The sequence below is a fragment of the Python bivittatus genome, unplaced genomic scaffold (genome assembly GCF_059951505.1).
Source record: "Python bivittatus isolate LINGU-HERP-01145 unplaced genomic scaffold, Pbiv_v1 ctg000850_np1212, whole genome shotgun sequence".
Taxonomy (NCBI): Eukaryota; Metazoa; Chordata; class Lepidosauria; order Squamata; family Pythonidae; genus Python; species Python bivittatus.
The window spans coordinates 35667143-35686602 of record NW_028277112.1 but is presented as its reverse complement, the minus strand read 5'-3'; the positions used below and the strand labels follow the sequence as shown (position 1 = coordinate 35686602).

General features: G+C 39.2%; 2 protein-coding genes across 2 annotated transcripts in view; both read right to left on the bottom strand.

Moving 5' to 3' along the window:
- Positions 1 to 6874, bottom strand: part of RASEF (RAS and EF-hand domain containing) — a 37934-nt gene extending 31060 nt beyond the window's left edge. Inside the window, exon 1 of the mRNA XM_015887601.3 lies at positions 6233 to 6874. Within this exon, the coding sequence (XP_015743087.2) occupies positions 6233 to 6633 (401 nt within the window). The 5' untranslated portion in view covers positions 6634 to 6874. The remainder of the gene's footprint in view (positions 1 to 6232) is intronic.
- A 6767-nt stretch (positions 6875 to 13641) lies between these two features.
- Positions 13642 to 19460, bottom strand: part of LOC112540329 (uncharacterized) — a 63713-nt gene continuing 57894 nt past the window's right edge. Inside the window, 3 exon segments of the mRNA XM_025164891.2 lie at positions 13642 to 13669; positions 13671 to 13766; positions 16440 to 16550. Of these exon segments, the coding sequence (XP_025020659.2) occupies positions 13642 to 13669; positions 13671 to 13766; positions 16440 to 16550 (235 nt within the window).

Genomic DNA, 19460 nt, shown 5'->3' with positions numbered 1-19460 from the left:
ACAAAACCAGTCAGGTGCAAGAAGTGAGAAATCAAATTTAGGGCAAACAGAACAAAACAATTCCCTAGAAAAACATAAGGAGCCCTAAGGATGGGGAGATGTTTTGGGTTGTTTGTTTGTTTGTTTTTTGAATGAAGGATGACTACAGGGATGCTCACCTGAATACAGATACAGCAAGTATGCAACAATGTTGGCAAATCATCACATCATCCCTGCCCCCAAAGCCATTTAAAAGAAAAAAGAAAAAACTACATTGTTTGATTTTGAACAAATTGTAGCCACATACACATTGTATGTACAGAGCATATTAGTAAATCATGAAGGGGGACAGATGGAAGTAAGTCTTCTATCCCAGTTTTTGCAACTTGGTCACCGGTGCATGTGGGTTGGATGATAATTCATGCTGGCTGGAACTAAGCTATACTCCAACATATCTTGCAGCACCAGTTCTGGGAAGGATGCTCAGTTCAATTTTTCAAAGTTCCTCTGAAATAACCTGTCACCTTACTTCTTTTCACTATTACCCTTGTTATGAAAACAGCATCCCATATAGGGGTGGTGTTTGCAAGTTGTCTCTTTAATCTTGATGTCAAATTTCATGACTTGTGAACATGTTGATTATGAGAATTCAAACAGCTATTTTTTTTTCCTTTTTAATAAAGCACATTTCCAAATTACTTTGTCCTAATTTCTGTTGCAACCAACCTCTACAAATCTAAATTCTTAACATCTGGGTTTCCCAACCTCATATTCTCCAAGGGTGTTGGAGTACAGTTCCCAGAATTCAGATAGGAACTATAGAAGCTCTAGTCCAACATATCTGCAAGACAGTAATTTGGAAAGGCTGGTATAAATCATCCTCAAACTGGTTTAACCACTCTGCTGCACATTATGTGTTGGGCCTAGATTCTACCTCAAGGGCAAGAAAACTAGATATAATTTTATATGTAACTAAAGGGGCATGTTGAGGACAGATCATCCTGGAGAAGATCTGTCTGTGTGGTCTCCCCCCATCTCTGCCCTTTTAGTCATCCTGTGCAGCGGCACTCCTTGGTGGCACCAGCACTGGGGCTGAAGGAGCCTGGGGCCTTCAGCAATCTCAGCTGGCCACCACCGCCCTTGGGCCCCTACTTCAGCCTCAGCACCATCATCGCTGAGGAATGCCGCTGTGCAGGGAGGCCAAAAGGGCGGGGGGGGGAGATAGGCAGGTGAGGGTAGGTGAAGAGGAGGCAGTTCCTTACCTTATCGAGGCTTGGGGCTGGGAGGGACCAAGCTGGAAATAGTTTGGATCAGGGTGGGTTCTCGCCTAATGGCCGGTGGGATTCAGTTAACGACAGCAACAGGGACTGCCAAGATTGCCATCACTACGCAATGTGGTCATGTGATGTCATGCTTTACAACCCCTTTGCTTAGCAGTGGAAATTCCGGTCCCTATTACCATCATAACTTGAGGACTACCTGTATGACTTTTTATATCTCAATATAGCAGAGATGCCAAACCTCAGGGTCAACATTTATGCAGAGGTTGCAACCTGATGCCATCCAGATACTTTTAACTATACCTCCAATAAGCCTTATTCAAGACAGCCAATGGTCATATATTCTGGTACTGTTGCTTCAAACCAACTGGACTGTGCTGTGTTTCCCATTCCTGCCATATAACTTTCTTTCACTATGGCTTTGTTTTTGAAAAATTAATCTATCAAAAAGCTTTTAATTTAGTAAACATACTGCTATTCACAAGGCCATCACCCCTAACAGTGAAAGGCAGTCAGTGTTGGACTAAGAATGAGGAGACCCAAGTTCTAATTCATCCTCAGCTACAAAAGCTCACTGGGTAACCATCAGCTAGTCAACACAACCTGATTCCTGGTATTGTTGCTGTGGGAAAAATTAGGAGGAAGGAATGCTATGTATACCACTTTGAGCTCCTGAATGAAAGGCAGGATATATACTGTAATTCCTAAATAGATAGATAATACCGATACACATCTTGATTCTGCTGCCTAGCATCCACTCATTAACTGAAATATCAGCAAGGAAGAGGTAATTTTTTAAAGTCTAAATTTAAAACATTCTTAAAGTAGAGGAACATCTAAAACTTATATTCAAAACTTATCTAACAAAATTTGGTTTTTCAATAAGCAGTTAATTTTGCCTTATTCTTTGGTGATCATATCTATTTTGTTCTGAATAGCATTCTGTTGGAAACAATACATGAGGACGCTATTCACAATTCAGACGCATTATGTCTGTATACTTATGCCAAACAAAGCAATTGCAAATTCATTCTCCTGTCTTATTAAACCAAAGTAGCTGGACTACATTCAGAGTGTTAGAACAAACACTGTCTCCATGGTACTAAGATAAGAAAGGCAGATTCTTACACAAACTCTTCCTGCACAAACCTCATTCCACTACCTATGCAGCTCTTCTAAAACAGGATACTGGACCACATACATACCTATTCAGCTATACCTCTGTGGTCAACTCTATAAAGTGTAAGTTAAAAGAAAGTACACTTTGCTGCTGACCTATAATTTCCAGCATCCTCATCACTAACCATGTGGCTGAAGCTGGCTAAAATGTGCAATCCAACACATCTGAAGTCCTCAAGGTTATAATCCACAGAGCTCTTGTAACTTCCCATCAACTTCGTTAAAGCCCCAATTGGGTCAGGTCAATGCTATTACTTCAGCCCTAATTTAAACTAGAAGAATGAGAAGCAGTGCTAAGAAAAACAGCATAAGTAGCATTCTGCCTTGATTTGTGAGCAAAATACAATTTGACATGTGATGTGTTAGGGATCAGAATGAGTTTGTATTGCCTATTTGAATTACCTACCCACCAAATGCCTGTTGTTACCCCTATCAGGACTTGTTCTGGTATGATAGATAGTACTGACTTTAGAAGATCAGTGTGCATATAGAACCCAGACAGGGAGATCAGCAACCTAGTAACTAAGTTGAAGAAAAGCCAGTAGAAAGATTATTGTCTTAGTCTAAATTGCATTATATATGGCGAAAGAAATGAACAGGGAACTCCTTCCTGAAAGTTTAGATTTATATTTTAACAAGCTTTTACCCAAATATGCCTCAACTGGTACCTTTCAGATGTACTGAGTTTACAACTTCCAGAATTCCCAGCCATTATGTCCTAAGACTGAGCTTAAATAGGTGACATCAAGTTCAATTCTTGATAACTGCATAGAAACAAAAGCTCACCTTCTCAACTTCCCTCTAGTAATATCCAGAAATCTATAATCTCATTGACCTCATCCACTGACTTTCCATTCCCTTCTCCTACTTTGCTAACTTGCCAAGACTAAAATAGCCCTTTTTAAAAACAGAGAAACAAAAGGATAGATAGATAACAGGATTGCTCAGAAGAAAATTTGCACTAGTCACATACTGCTGTTGTCACTATCTGTAAATGATCTGGGAGAAATGCTATTTACTTTTAAATTGTATAGGATATTATTAAATAACTTACATGTATTAGGCTACTTGAAGTATTTAATTTGTTCCTAGAGACTGGATTCACAAATTGGGCTAAGACATAATGGCTTGGTTTAGCATATTGTGGGAATCCATATAACTGTGGTTTATACAATAAATCATAGTTAAAACAAACCATACCTTACCATGTCTTCTATATAATATTTCTGTGTTTGGATAACATTTAAAACATCACAACCTCTACAGTGATTGTAATTAGCACCTCTAGATTTGGGTGCTAATTTAGGGCTGCACACTGTTCTTAAAACATAGCATTATTTTTTGGGAGGGGGATTTCAGGTGTTGTGCATCCATTTCATCTTTTATTTGAAGATTAGCTATCTAAAGTCTTACATGTCAGATTCCTAGGGTATCCAAAACACAAGGATTTGTGACATGGGTTAAGGTAAGAGACCCCATCGAGCAACCTATTAATTAATGTTCTGCCCTAATTTCTGAAGAATCAAATATAATTTCCATTTGTCTGAAAATTCAATATTTTAATTCCCTTTTAGCTAAAAGAAGGAGAGATTTTTTTCCCAAGTTTTTTTCATGCTGAAAGGCTCATTCTGCAAAAGAAACTTCCCAGTTTAGAGAAATGAGGAAAAAGCTTCCTGCAACCTAAGCCGGTTATCAGCCCTGACAGTAGCATTAAAGCACCACACTTAAAGCAATCTACTTTGAAAAACACAGGCAGCTCTTGACTTCATTTCATAAATCTAATTAGGTTAAAAATAACAAGTTTCCTGATTCTAAAATCAAAAGTTTATCTTAAATATCAGGACCAAAGGATCCATTTTCATTTATACAAATTTATTAATAACAAAAGTAATCATTAACAATGAACATGTGAAAAGTAGAAAAAATAATTTTATGACTTGTGCCAAATTAAACAAAATGCTTTCTGTCAAAAAATGTTTGAATGATGCTATAATGCTATATCAAAACTATAGAAATATGCATGCATACAATATGATAATAACTCAACTGACCACTGTTTCATCTACTTCATGGATGCTCAAACCATGGTCTGCTGGCCATATGTGTGTACTCCTCCCGCATACCTGAGCACCCTAATTGAGGCTGTCAAGAATTCAATTCAAATTGCATGAAATCTAATGTACTTGGCTAGATATGAAAGAAGACAAAGTAATAGCCTGAACAGAATCTTTGGATGTTCTGAATCTTGTTTTGAAAGTTCCTAATGATAAAACATCCTTTGATAACCTGCTCTCCAAAAGAACTATAACCTTGCATGGGAAATCTATGTTGTTTTCATTGGCAGTATTCCTGATACTGTGCTACTACCATGGGAAATAGCATGTCAAAAAACAGGCACGGTGTGTCATTGGCTTAGCTTGTTCTCATATTCCAGTGAAGAAGACTTGCTATTTGGACATTCAGGATACAGCTCAGAGAGCCATGATAGAAAACCCAACACCAGATAATTATTATACCTATAACCATATAGGTGTAAACTTACACATGTATCTTCAAACAGCCAGGTAGCAACCTTTTTACATTTTAACTATAAAAAGAATTCTGAATACACCAAAAAAATGACACCAAACAGGAATCACTTGATTAAATTCACTTGACTTATTTTTTTTGTTTGTCTCTGCTTTTCATTGCACAGGAACAGCTGTCTGTATGAAGAGTCACAATGGGCATAAGAAGTATATTAGCTTGGAAATGTGTTTGACAGACTTTCACAAAACTTGAAGACTGAAAAATGATCAGCTGGTGTAAGCAGTACTAAGAGAGAAAACACAGAAAGTGGGATTCTCCTAAAGCCATAAGAAAAGACCTGAAATCTGAGCAGAGCAGCCCTATTACTTGCAGTAGCAAGAAAAGATTAGAAGCAACGTGGCACCTTGCAGGCTTGCAGTATGAGAATTTTCAAAGGTATGCGCTGCATCAATAAAACAAAAACAAAAATTCCTCTGTCATTAATCTGTTGTCCTCTCTAGCCTTCCTCTCTTTAGGGATGCTACCATATGCCACTTCTACAGATGATCTTCAAGGGGGGGGAGCATGATGGAAGAGAAGGAGGGGATGGGCATTGTTACAAAAAAGTTTATTCTTTAAACAAAAACTATGCTATAACATAGGCAGGCATAAGATAAAACTGCAATACATTATTCCCACTTAAACTGAAACTGCAGCTGTTGCTTAGAAACTATATTCTTGGCCCTTCTCTGCTTCACTGGAAAGCCAGCAAGACTGGCAACTGCCTAAAACCTGGAGAGGCTCAGCTTAAATGCCAACAAAGCCACACACACACACACACGCTCTGTCTATTCTACCTCAGTCATTGTAGAGATAAAAGAGGGTAAACAGTGACTTCAGTTCCTTGTAGAGAAGGTGGTGGGTGCTCATCTCAAGAAATATTACAAACAGTGAAAATAATAAAATACATAAACCTCAAATAGATGAAAAGAACCCTGAAATAAATAACAGCGGGTAATCATATAGTCAAATGTTGCCCGCGCTGGACCTTGTGTACCCCTGAAGTAATACTTTCCTGATAGAAGTTCAACAGGTGCAACCTACATCCAATCCGAATACACTGCTTTAGTTTGCTAAAATGATTTGTTAACAGGCCTATCTTGTTCGGAAAATAAAAGGCGGAACTTACTCAGAAACACTTTCACCTGAATCAGAAAGCAAGGGCTAAACTTCTGGGGCTGGTTACGGCGCGCCCTTTCCCCCTCGGAGGATCAATGGCGACTTACCTGGGAATGTACCCCGCCTCCTCCCCGAGCCGGAGCTCAAATTCCCGCCAGGCCTGGCTGGGACCCACCGCAGATCCCGCCGCCGCCACCCCGGCGAAGGCAACAGACGCGTCGCCCCCCTCTTCGGGGAGTTCCCCGCGGTCGCTCCGCCGCCTCTGCGGTTGCGTGGCGCCGCGAAACCCGCGGACGAACTCGTGGAAAGTGATGGCACCGTCGCGGTCAGTGTCCAGGCGCTGAAAGATCGCCTCGGCCTCCGCCGGCCGGACCCGCAACTCTGCGCAGAGCGAGCCGAAGTCGTCGCGCTCGATCCGGCCGGAGCCGTTCACGTCGCAGGCCAGGAAGAGCGAGCGGAGCCGGCCGGCCTCGTCCAAGCCCACCTGCTCCCCCTCAGAGGAGCCCATCACACGGCGAGGGAGGCGGCGGGCTCGCGGAGACACCTCGACGGCTCGAAGCAGCCGGGAACCCGATCCGTGAAGAAAAGGCGCCCAGGCACCCAGCGGCCGCGCCGAACCCAACTCCCGCGCCCAAGTCACTGCTTTTGCTGCCGGCCGCCTTCCAGGCCGCCCCTTCTCCGCTCCACCTCCCGAGCAGGAAAGTTCTTCCAAGAGTTTCGCCGAGCCCCCGCCCTCTCTCCCACCCAATCTGGAGGTGCTTTGAGAGCGCCCGCGCGGCGCGGACGCCCTGCGGCCTGCCAGACGTGTAGAAACGGGACGGACGGGGCTGGTCCGCCGCAGGTGTGAATTCCACTTCTGACGACACTTTCTCCGCGGCGCAGGTTTCTTTTACGGCCCGCCAAAAGCGCTGCATCCTGGAAAGGGACGGCTTGGCGGGGTAGTCAAGGGTGACGACGGTAATTGGCTAGGCGCCAGGTGAATGGTTTGCCCCGTGTCGAATTGAGCCTTTGCTAAAACCAACCCAGTGTGGCGTAGCAGGGAAACAGGCAGCTGCCTTTCGGCGCCTCGGACGGTCTCTCCGCGGCCCGTGATTTCCTTGATCCATTAGGCTGCAAGCCTAAACGCGCCCCTTAGAGAAAGATGTTCCACTGGACGCAGTTTTCTTCTAAATAAGCGTGCGGAACCTTGCATTGTTAGTTGAAGGCGTCAGGGTGTAAATGGGGAACCTAGGGATTCAGCTACCACCTTTCCTCTGATACTCAACTTAAATTTTCCCGGAAGCTAACAGTCAAGAAATAGGCTTCACCTTCTCATTCCCAGCCAGGTTTCTCTTGGCAAGTACAAGTTTGAGCCACTTAAAATATCTACTTTTTCGGAGCTTCCTGCTCAATCCTCCCAGGAAAACCTCACTGGTGAAAATACTTTGTAGCTGTCCTCAGGCTCTTTCCCATCAGGCTGCCATTTTAATGCTCTCCTACCTGAGAGGAGTCTCATTCCTCACTAAGGGACTTCTCCCCAAGCAAATATTCTGTACATAGGACTGTGTTGTAAGGGAAACACCATTATTATCTCACCTTTGCACGTATGCTCTTGCCTTTGACAACCAAAATGGCAGACCCGCTCTTTGTGATGTGGGAGGATGGACTTTGTTTTTGAAAAGAAAACTTCTGATGGAACATTTTTGAGCCGCACATTCAACACTCATTGATGAGACATAATTTTACAAGTTTTACAATACTTTTATTTAATTTGGTTGTGATTTTCTGGTTTATGCATTCAGTCAAAAAACATATCCCTACCCCAATTGTGAGCTTACAAGTTAAATTTTGACAGTTCATTAAATACAATTCAGTGTCATTCTAAGGTATGAAACCCAGTCTTATGTATACCGGGGTTCGGGACAATCTCACTGAACTGAGGTTGCAATCTTGAGGACACTTAATTGGGGAGTAGGACCAGCTGAGTTGAAGGAAACTTACTTTACATGGAGCTTACTGTCACCTAAGCAAGTATGCATAAGTCCTATAATTCTAAATGTGTTTATATGGTCTCAAGTCGGGATTAAGCTAAACAATATTAGTTTAAATACAGCAGTAAAAGTGCACAGAGCCCAATCCTGGTCAAGATCAGCTTCCTCAACCTACTTGCTTTACAAAATTCATGCTTCACATGTCAATTCCTCATGGTAATATTCTTCCTTGCATCTCCACTTCAACCTATAATATTTTAAAGATTAAAATTATGGTGTTTACTTAAATACTTCTATATATCATGTGGAACAGAATAAGATTCTTGTAAACACATCTGTAACGTCAGTTAACAATATCCAATACATTTGTGTCTCTTACCACGAGAGTTATTTGTATCACATTACAAGCTGAATGAAAATTACAGACCAACTGGATAACAGCATTCAGTTTAAAAACAGTCCTCTTCAGTTCTGTATTAGGTAGTAACATTTGCAAATAATTTTCCAACTAAAAAATATTCTTGGTATCATTTCTGCTCCATTCTTGTTAACTAACAGTTGCTTATAAATTCTTAAGCAGATGTCTTTCCTGTGATGCTACAGCTTGAAATCCTTTGGCTGAGTCAATCAGGAATCAAATCTAAAATCTTTTAGTGGGTTGAATCCTTGACCTATGCTGTACTCTAAAAATACAGAGGTAGTATTTGACGGTGCCTTTGCCATCATCATCATCATCATCATCATCATTTTCCAGTTAATGCACGGGGTTCACAAGAAGTGTACTTAAAATCCATTCTCTCTACTCAAGATTTACAAGATTCAGGAAGTAGTGGCACTACAAATTGAACCATCTGACCTTTCTGTTTGCAGAACAGTAAACTCAAAATAGATCACCTAGGACTTCAAAAAAGGAAGTGGCGTTTACTTGTAACACTGGTTTTGTGAGGTTGAGATTCATTAAGAGTAACTAGAGAAAAATGTTCTCTTGCCAAACTTGTTTCTGGACATAATTCTGTTTAGCCATACTTTGTCAAAAGTTACTTAAGATTATGGCACCTGCATATCACAATGAAATAATTATTTACTTTTAGAAACTTATTTTTTAAAAAATATCCATTGCACTAAGATTGTAGCAAAACTTACTGATACATTTATCTCAAATAATATAACAACCTGCTCAGATTCTTAATATTTCCCAATTCACAATACAAGTAGTCCTAGCTTAATGTCCATTTGTTCAGCAACCATTTAAAATTATAATAGCACTGAAAAAATGGATTTGCGACTGGTCCTCGAACTTACAACTGTTGCAGTGCCCCCACAGTCATGTGATAAAAATTTGAGTCTGCTCACAATTCATGACCACCATCACCCTGCCAACCTTCATAGTCTTCTCCTGTCTCCCCTCCACTGGGCTCACCACCAGTGGGGAGGCACTGTGGAAACATCCCACAGGCCAATGATGTCATACCAGGGTATGAAGCCCATTCTAGGAGGTGTGGGTCTTGCAAGACTGCTCCTGTGGCAGAGGAGTCATGGACAAGATGGTCATGGGCAAATGATGCGGGAACTTCTCATTTGGTAAGCTGCCAATGGGATGTGGGAGAAGGTGGGATCTTAAGCAGGCCCTTCTTACTGCCCCACAGCTTGGGGGCAGCTTGCCGTGCTGTAGCTCAGGGGCTGCTTAGGGCAAGAAGCCCCCAAGCCACAGCATAGCAAGCAGCCCCAGAACTCTGGCACACCATAGTAATGGGGATTCTTGGTGCACCACGGCAACAGGGCTGCTTGCCACACCACGGGGCTTGAGGCAGCACTCCTCAGTGGTGGCAAGCCTAGCAGAGGGAAAAACACCACGATTGCACCAAGGACAGGGAGGAAGGTCCACTGGGGGGGGGGGGGCAACGGAACACAGCCTCTTCATGCTATGCAGGGTGGCCAAAAGGGCTGAGATGGGGGAGAGATGGGTGGGGGGAATTGAACGGGAGGTAGTCCCTTGTCTTGGAAGAACTGAGGCTCGGGGCTGGGAGGGATCAAGCTAGGAATGGCTTGGATCGAGTTGGGTCTTCGCCTAACGGCCCACAGGGTTTAATGACAACAGGGACTGCCAGAAATGCCATCATTAAGTGGGGCGGTCACATGATGTTTCTCTTAACGACTGCTTCGCTTAGTGATAGAGTTGCCGGTCTCAATTAGGGTTGTTAAGTAAGGACTACCTATACAATGAAATGGAAATAGAGAGGACACAACAAAGAAACAGTAATATATAAAGACAACTTATATTGAGCTGAATCCTATTAGATAAATGCTGAATTAGTACCACAAGGGAATAGATTCAAATTCTGCTTCTATGGTTTAGACCCCTAATGTCTGAAAGAGTATTTTACTATATCAAGGGCCACATTTCCAAAGAACAGTAACTAAGGCCAGCACAAAAACTCCATTTGATTTCATGGTATTAAATTGTAATTAAATTTATTTAAATGATTGTTTTCTAGTCAAGTATTTAATATAGAAACATTACAGTTTGGTAGCATTTGAATAGTGGAAAACAGTGATGGAGGCCTTTAGGTTCTCCATCTCTGTTTTGCACTATTATTGGCTGCACTACCAATCCAAGCAAGTAGTAATAAAAACAACTTTTAAGTTGTTTTTTGAGGATGCCAATTATATCCATTAAGATTCAGACGTCATGTTTCCCAGGAAAGGAAAAGAGAATGCTACAGATTGGGATTCCAAATATGTAGATGAGACAAGAAATCAGTCATTTCAACTCAGACATAATTTATCTATACTAGCAGTAAGTAACTTTTTTTTTTTTTTTTGGCTGTAAGGTACATTTGAATTTTGCTAGCACCTTTAGCCACCCAGAATGTTCTTTGCTATGGCAGCTGACAGTTATGTAAAACATCTATCACTCTATGAACAAAATGATCAGAAAACTCTGGGACATTGTTTTCTTGTGGATCATGCTGATCTGGGAGCCACCAGTCCACCCCCAGGATAACAGATCAAGTTCTGGAGGAGGAACACACTAGAATTATTCCAAAGTGAACGTCCAAAAAACCCACCAATCAGCATGATCTGGAAGAGTAATGGAACATTTTGCTCCCAAGATGGTACATTTGCACTTTCCTATTTAACTTTTTATTCCAAGCACTGCATTGCAACCCTTCATTATTTTTGTTTTCCTGTTGGTCTTACATAGATCCAGAAGAATAGCTGTAAATAAAAATTATCCCAGATTTCCATTTAATTTTTAATTAAAATAATATATTTTAAAATAGTGTCAGGTGAGCACAAGCTTGATGAGTACCATTCTGTTGTCTCCTCCTAATCTAAGCAGCATAGATCTGGGGTATGTTACAGCAGAGAAAGAAGTTATATCATTCAGGAAAGAAGGCACTACTCAAATTACAATTTTTGATACTGGAATCCTAGAATCAGAACATTTTTTTTATTTTTATTTTTTTATTTATTGGATTTCTCCCCCACCCATCTCCCCCACAATAGGGACTCTAGGCGGATATTAGAGCTGGAAGGGAGCGTAGAGGTAATAATTATCCAATTTTCTATTAACAAAAGTAATATCACAGTGGCAGCATTCCTGGCAGATGATTCTCCAAGCTCTGCTTGAATATCACTTGCACAAAGCCCATTGCTCCCAAGACATTTCCATTTCACTGCTCTTCACTTTTTAACTTTAAAAAAATGCAATGTTCTGGTAATGTTCTACGCAATTCTGTTTCCTTTTCATATCCTGGTTCTATTCATGCCCTCTGAAACAATAAAAGACAAGAATTTGCCTTTTTTTTTTACCATGGCTATTGTCTGTATATTTGAAGACAGATATTCTGTCTCTCTTAATTATGTATTCCTAGGCAAAATATAAACATCTGCTTAAGAATTTTTAATTGGTTTCCAGAATTTTTATTATTTATAAGGACTTGGTTTTCAAAATCATGATTATGGTATGATGATTAATTTAGGTAAATGTGATTGTTACATACCATTTTGGAAAGGCTTGGGTTTCAAAGAGGATTAAGAAACATCTCATGGAGATACTAAATCAACTTTATGAGATGAAAGGACTTAGATGATTTTGTTCTGAGGTAAGTAATATTCAGAGCAGAGATGGCTTCTGAGATATTCAAGGTAGCTGGACTGGGCTTCATAGTAGGACCCAGGAAATTGGGGGTTATCTAATAGCAAGACTTTGCATCCACTTTTGATACACAATGTGCCTACATTGTTTGGAAATGCTATGACTAAAGGTTATTAGTACACTCTTATCAAACATTTGCATTTGACTCCCAGGAGAAATGCAACATTGTGTGAAGGGTGATATTTATCTTGCCATAATGTTCAAGCCCTTTTCTTTGACTCTCTTCTTAAGATCAAGTATGGTGTCATTTAGTGCTGTCACAGAAGATGCAGCTTACAAAACAGATGGTACTTGATGTATTATTCAGGCAGCCAGTTTCCACCTATGTAGGATTGGCATCAGTGTAGCAGGCAGGGAGACAACCCATGCTATTCAAGCAATTGGCAGAAAAAGCACACAACAAAAGATGATTTATTTTTATGAGCCATAGTGCAAGCAGTGAAGGCAGAGCTCTCAGCATAAAAAAGCAAAATAAGGTTTTGTTCCAAAATATATTACGTAGGTATTGGTTTAAAAAGAGATATCAGTCTGAATGCAGCTCTAATTTAAACGTCCAATATCTGGAGTGGTTAGATCTTCTGAGAACATAGTGTCATTTAAATTTGGTGATGGTGTTATATAACCAACAAAACTGGTACATTTCTGTACCAATTCTTTTTAATTCTGTTTCACTGTTAAATACCAGCTCACTTTACACATATAAGCAGTTTTAGCACCTTAAAGATGTTATCAGAAACCAAAATATTTAATAGTGTAGTGATGTTGAAATATCTAATACAATAATATTTATTTGTCAAATACTTGCTTGTGAGGCTGAACTTCTCTTTCCTTCTCAAAAAGAGAGAGCTACAAAATTCTATATTCTCCTACAGACCAATGGATTGCTTTCTCCAGCTCTTTAGGTTTCATTGAAATAGATAAATGTAATAATTTTAAAACAAGCATTTATTTAGAAAAGTCCTTAACTTTGTTTGGTTTGGACCAGTTATTCCTACTTTCCAGCCTTGGAAAGCTAGACATGAAATTATCCAGCAGTTCTATTTCAACACCAATAACTAGGTTTGGATACTGAGTTTGGAAGTAAGGAAAGTTTGTGCCTGAGCTAAATAAGTGGACAAGTTTGAATAGGTATATATAACTCATTTTTCATATACATTGTCATTCCTTCTAAATGTCTTATGTTTTAACATAATTTGAAAATATCTTTTGAAAACAGCTCTAACAAGATTTTCTTCATTTTGACTATTCCACAGATGACAGAGAAAGTAACACAAATAGGAAGTATCTGAGAAAGGTAAGTTTCTCCATTTTGGCCACATAAAAAAAATCTTAGTCAAACTCTGAAGTATTCATTAGGCAATTGCTGAAAGATTTGACAGAGCGCTCACTCAGATAACAACTTCACAGTTGCATGGCAGGTCATGAAATATTTTAACAGTTTTATTAACTTTTTTAATGGATTCCAAATCAGGTATAAAGCGGCAACCATATAAATGAAGCATTCTCAATCTGTTGGAATGAAAATAGAACATCAGTAAAATAATAGATTTGCAATTGCCACATTATCGGACAATCACATTTAGAGCCCGGAAACTCAGTTGCTTTTTTATAATAATACAGGTGTTTCTTTACTGTAAAATATATTGCAGAGGGTATGAGTACTGCAACATACATAATTCATACTGCTAGATTTCCTCTATATAGGTAGATATTCTTATAGTGTTTATTTAAAAGATTTCAAATGTGAAGCACTACAAATGGGAGACACTGGACATGTTTCTACAATTAAACCGAACCTACAGTTTTAATTTTGCCCTTATTCCTAGCAAACAGCAACATGACATAAACAATGAAGAGTCAAGTTAGCATTACAATGTCTCTAAAGAATGTATTAAACAAGGAAGTTTTAAGTGGAGTCATTCATTTGAAAAGAGACTAAAGGTTATTTGACTAAAACTACAAAATAAACAATAGAAGACACTGGAAGCAAAGTGCTCACCCCATACTTGATGCATATACACTAATCACATCTGAGCATACACCGATTCTTAATGCAAGTGTGTAAACACAGATAATTGTTTTGGGTCTTGTCTTGCGAAAATTAAGCTCTGTAGCTTAAACAAGGCTTAAAATTAATAATGTCTTCAATCAAATCATTTGCAAAAAAATCCCAATAACTCAAATCTACCTTTACAAATATCCTAAAGTTACAAGAGTTGAGCAGTCCAATTTTTATGCTTAGCCAGTACATTATACAGATCACAAACTCCTTCCTACCCTTAATTACAGGTTTTATCAATCTGGCTACCTTCCTGATATATAGACCAGTTCCTAGAATTATCAGCAATGGGGAATGAAACTTCTCAACGTGTGAAGAACATCCCTGGCATTATTTCTGTTGCCTTTTTCCTTTATTAGCATAAATATTTGCTTTATTCCCTACTGTATTTCTCACATCAACAAGCTTATGTTATTAAAGAGTACTGGTTGTTTCCATCCATCTATTTCAACAATATTTTATAAATGAATCAATTACAGTTAGATTTCTCATCAGTTCTCAAGTCCTGATATGCAGCAATAAAATTACCATCTTAGACTTAATAACAAAAGAATCATAACCACACCCTCTGTATATTAATTCATCATAACTTCAGCTATAAAAATATGGGGCTCTAGTTAGGGTTTATTTTATTTTAATCCATTCAATCATGTCTGATTCTCGGAGACTGCCTGGACAAGTCCCTGCAGTTTTCTTGACAAGGTTTTTCAGAAGTGGTTTGCCATTGCCTCCTTCCTAGGGCTGAGAAAGTGACTGGCCCAAGTTCACCCAGCTGGCTTTGTGCTTAGGTGGGACTAGAACCCATGGTCTCCCGGTTTCTAGTCTGATGCCTTAACCATTACACCAAACTAGCTCCTAGTTAGTACTGTTTACCCAACACATTTAGGTTGTCTGTAAGTACAAAACTTTTTCTCTCATGGTGTTGGTTTGCTAAGGAGAAAGGTCCATACACTGAGTAAAATGCTTGAACAGGGAGCAGGCTCCATTCTCTGTTTAGAAATATTGTTTAATTTTTTCTAAAGCTAACAGGAAGTTTCTGTGAAATAAAAGTCCAAGTCCCAAGAAAAATATTTATTTGCAAGAATCCTTGAGCCCCATATATATTCAGAATGATACAAATGACAGGGTACATTTGAAAGTGTGCCCATCTATCTAGGAAAAGAAAAAGGAAGGGGTGAGGAGACAGAGAACATTCTGGGATCTTTGATGGGGTAGTGAGTGGCAAGCTCACAAGTATACAGTAAATTCTGGTAAATGAGTATTTTGTGACTGGTCCTGCTCACTATGTCAAGCATTTAGTGAAAAATGTCCAAAACAAGGTCTCCAAGTTCCAGGTGTGCCCAATGGCCACCAAAGGCTAGGAATCTCTGATTTAGCTATTTAATACAGGTGGGCATGCAATAAAATATAGTGTGGAGCACTCCTGTTAAGTGGTCCAGTGCCTCTTCCAGCACTTTTCCTAGATATTCTAGTCCATTGCCCCTCTATTTCTAATCTTGATTAGGCTTGTCATTTTTAATTTGCTTTGTTCTCTCATTAGGCTTTCTTTTTTTTAAAAAAAGTTTATAGTTAAAAAAAATAAGTTCCATTAACCTGCTACTATATCTCACCCTTGTGTGTGGATGTCATTTATTTCTAAAGAGGCATTGGCCTTACTCTTGAACATCAGAAAAATATGTTTGACCATGAATTTGTCTAAACCCTTATTCAAACCATTAAAATTAATGACATTATCACACATTGAAGTAGCACATTTCATTAATTATGGGCTCACTAAAAACTACTTTGTCCTTTGAATGTGCTAATATTAGGGAAGACAGGGATCTTATTCTTTATTTCCATACTATGCATAGTATAATAAATCTTGGTCACACCCTCGGCAATTTCTTTTTTATTATTTTAAACATCTCAAATACTAAGGATTAAGTGACAACATTTATAAACCCTAAGTTTCCTGACATTATAGCCAATAGTCCATAATATCTAGAGGGCACCAGGATATCTCTCCTTGCAACTTGATTTCAATAGTTAAAACAAGCCCAACCTTCTTATTAACAAGTCGCTGAAATTAAATGATCTGAATTTTATATAGAATTCAGCATCACAGTTTAAATTACACTCACCTTTTGCAGTTTTTACATAGTTTTGCAACTGCATCTACAGAGATATTCCTGCAGAAACTAAGCTTCAGACATTCTAGGGTACTAAAGCAGAAATTAGCCAACAAACAAACCCTGAAATTCAAGAACAAGTTACATTATGCTTTTACTATAAGATTTGAGAAGGAAATCATTAGTCAACTATATTGGATACATTGTTTGTACAATATTGGATGATCTGTGTCCTTAATCATAAATAATTGCAGTGGCATGGTAAAGAGAACAGTCTTGTTTTCTCTAATTATTTCATGTTCCAGTGTGTTTGGTTAGCTTTGTCATTTTATATACAACTTTCATCTGTATTAGACTACAAGTAAGCTGGGATGAGACAGGGTTTAAGTTATAAATTGCTTCAGGATCATTAGAAGGCTGGGTTAGAAACCTTTTATGGCAATCTTCTCATAGGCTTCTCTCTAGAAGACACTAGTGAATTAAGATAATAGAAGAAGAGCTCTGCTACCTGGGTGATCCTGTGGCCCTGCATCTTATTTCTTCTTCTACTTCCTCGGCACTTCATTGTAACTCTGGATCCCAGAACAGATCAAAAAGTAATGCTGTCAGCCAATCCCTCCCACTTTTGTTCCCACCCATTGAAAGCAGCTGAGAAAGGGGCTTCTATAAGCCAATCTCTGCATTACTATTGATAGGTGTGATGGCTGGTCATCAAAGAAGTAAAGTACTCTTTCATCCACCATCACAAGCCAGCAAAATAAGCAGGCGCCCTTTTAACCCTGTTGGTTGGACACAGTGATGCTGCAGAAGAGATTCTCTATCCTAAATAACTCTAAGCTTTGCCTATGATGTGGCTGTTGTGAGCAGTACAGAAGGAGTAAGATGATATTCTGAGAGCACTATAGCTGTCTCTCACACACTTCTCATTGTATCCCTGGACACTGAACACAGTAACAGAGTAAATGTAATGTTAAGTGGTCATCATTGCCATCTTGTCTTCCAATTCTGTTCCTTTATCTTTAAATGTAATATGTGGAGGAAAACCCCTTAATTTATAATGCTTTATCTGTTAAGTCAGAAAAAGTCCTTTTATTTTATACATACCATTCTACCTTTAAAAGGTATATGGGCATTTAAAAAGGTGAGCATTCTTTTAAGTAATAGAAATCTCATATATATTAACATTTGCAGAAAGATACCATTTTTTTTATCATGTAAGGTTGTGTCAGCTTCTGTTTACTTAAGGATTCATTGAAATATAGTTGGGGCAAAGAGTTGGAGTGGGGGCTAAATTTTGCATACAACTATTTTTATATAACTCTATTGTGGACAGGAAAAAGAATGTGCCTGGACTCTGCCCATACACTTAAATTCATGCAACGGTATCATTGAGTGATATTTACCATTGACTGATGTAGTATTCTTAGCAGTAGGAATAGTTAAAAGATAATTCAACATAATGTTATGATCTTCCAAATCTGTATATCAACCAACTCTAGCACTTTTCAGAATTTTAAATCAATGTATTTTAAGAAAAAAGTGCATATATTAGATGAAAACTTTTAGAAAAAAAGTGTTTTAGGAAAATGCTTGCAAAAAGTCTGCATGTAGATAAATAGATACAAAAATGTCCATATCAGAAGTATACAGTATACTATATTGTGTATGAATTTTCTTACAGACTTTTTACCAAATTCAGAAACAGATACCAGTCAAAACTTGCCACTGATAAAACAAGAAAGTGAGCAAAGCTAATTTGAAGTTCAGAAAATTTGGGAACACCATATTCCCTACCCTGGTCTAAATGGTCAGGGAATCACTTACATATGAGCTTCATCACGGCAAATGATGAATGTATATGAGAATAAATTCTGAAAACTTTTCAAAGCGTGTTCCCCTGACAGCCAGCAGAAGCACGGGGTAATACAAAGATCATCAAAGCTACAATAATAATTTATACAACACTGTGCTACAATCTACATCATTGCAATAAGGACATCTCCTAGTGCAGTGGCATTTAAACAGGTCATAGGAGAAAATTAGTCATATAAGAAGAAGCTGGAAATAACAAAAGATAAGTCAAACCAATCATATAAAGCTCAGTTCAGCAATACAGGAATGTGTTTAAGGAACCTGAGAATCACAATTATGGCAATGTTACCATAGCTACCTAGAATACAGAGCTTAATGTTTTACAACTCAGGAAGGGAAATTGAAAATGTACTGGAAAAAGCTCTTTGGTCTACTCTCCACTCTGTATCTTAATTAATAGACCCTCAGTTTCTGAAAACATCCACTGATGTTGAAATTCATTATACTTATCGGCAAACTAGAGCTTTGTAGCTGCTGATGCACACTGTCCAACTGTGGAATGGGGGAAAACACCTTCCTTTCAAATGCAGATAACTCACTAATTAAAAATATTCTACCTGCTTTTCAAAAGCCACATGAAAGGCTGTATCAGTTGCTCAGGGGTTCACTCTCTGAAACTAACCCTAAGGCCATGGAATTCCAGTTTTGCCTGAAAACCAGCAGACAAAAGATTTGCCTTTTTAATCACCTAGGAACTGAATTACAACCCACAAGTCTTTTAAAAACCAACATTTACTTGAATGAATCTAGTAATAGCACTTTTTATAGATTAACTGGCACTACAGGTCAATTCAACTCTATATGACTCAAGTAATTTTTCTGCCCAGCTTGTACTACACAGGCAGTCCTTGACTTATGATGGCAATTGGGATTAGAATTTCCGCCACTAAGTGATTGTAAAGTGCAACCACATTACTTAGCAATGGCAGTCCCTGCAATCCCAGTTGCCATCATTTACTGAATTCCATGGTTGTTAGGCAAGGCAACTTCCTGCAGCTTCCCACAACCAAAGTCATTGGGGAAGCTGGCAGGAAGTTGCAAGTCCAAGGCTGGCAGGCAGCTAAGTGGCTGCTTCCGGGTGGGCGCAGAGTAAGGGGGTGCGCGGGGTGTGGGGAAGGGTTGGGAAGGGTATGCAGGGGTGCATGAGTGGCTGGTGCAGCA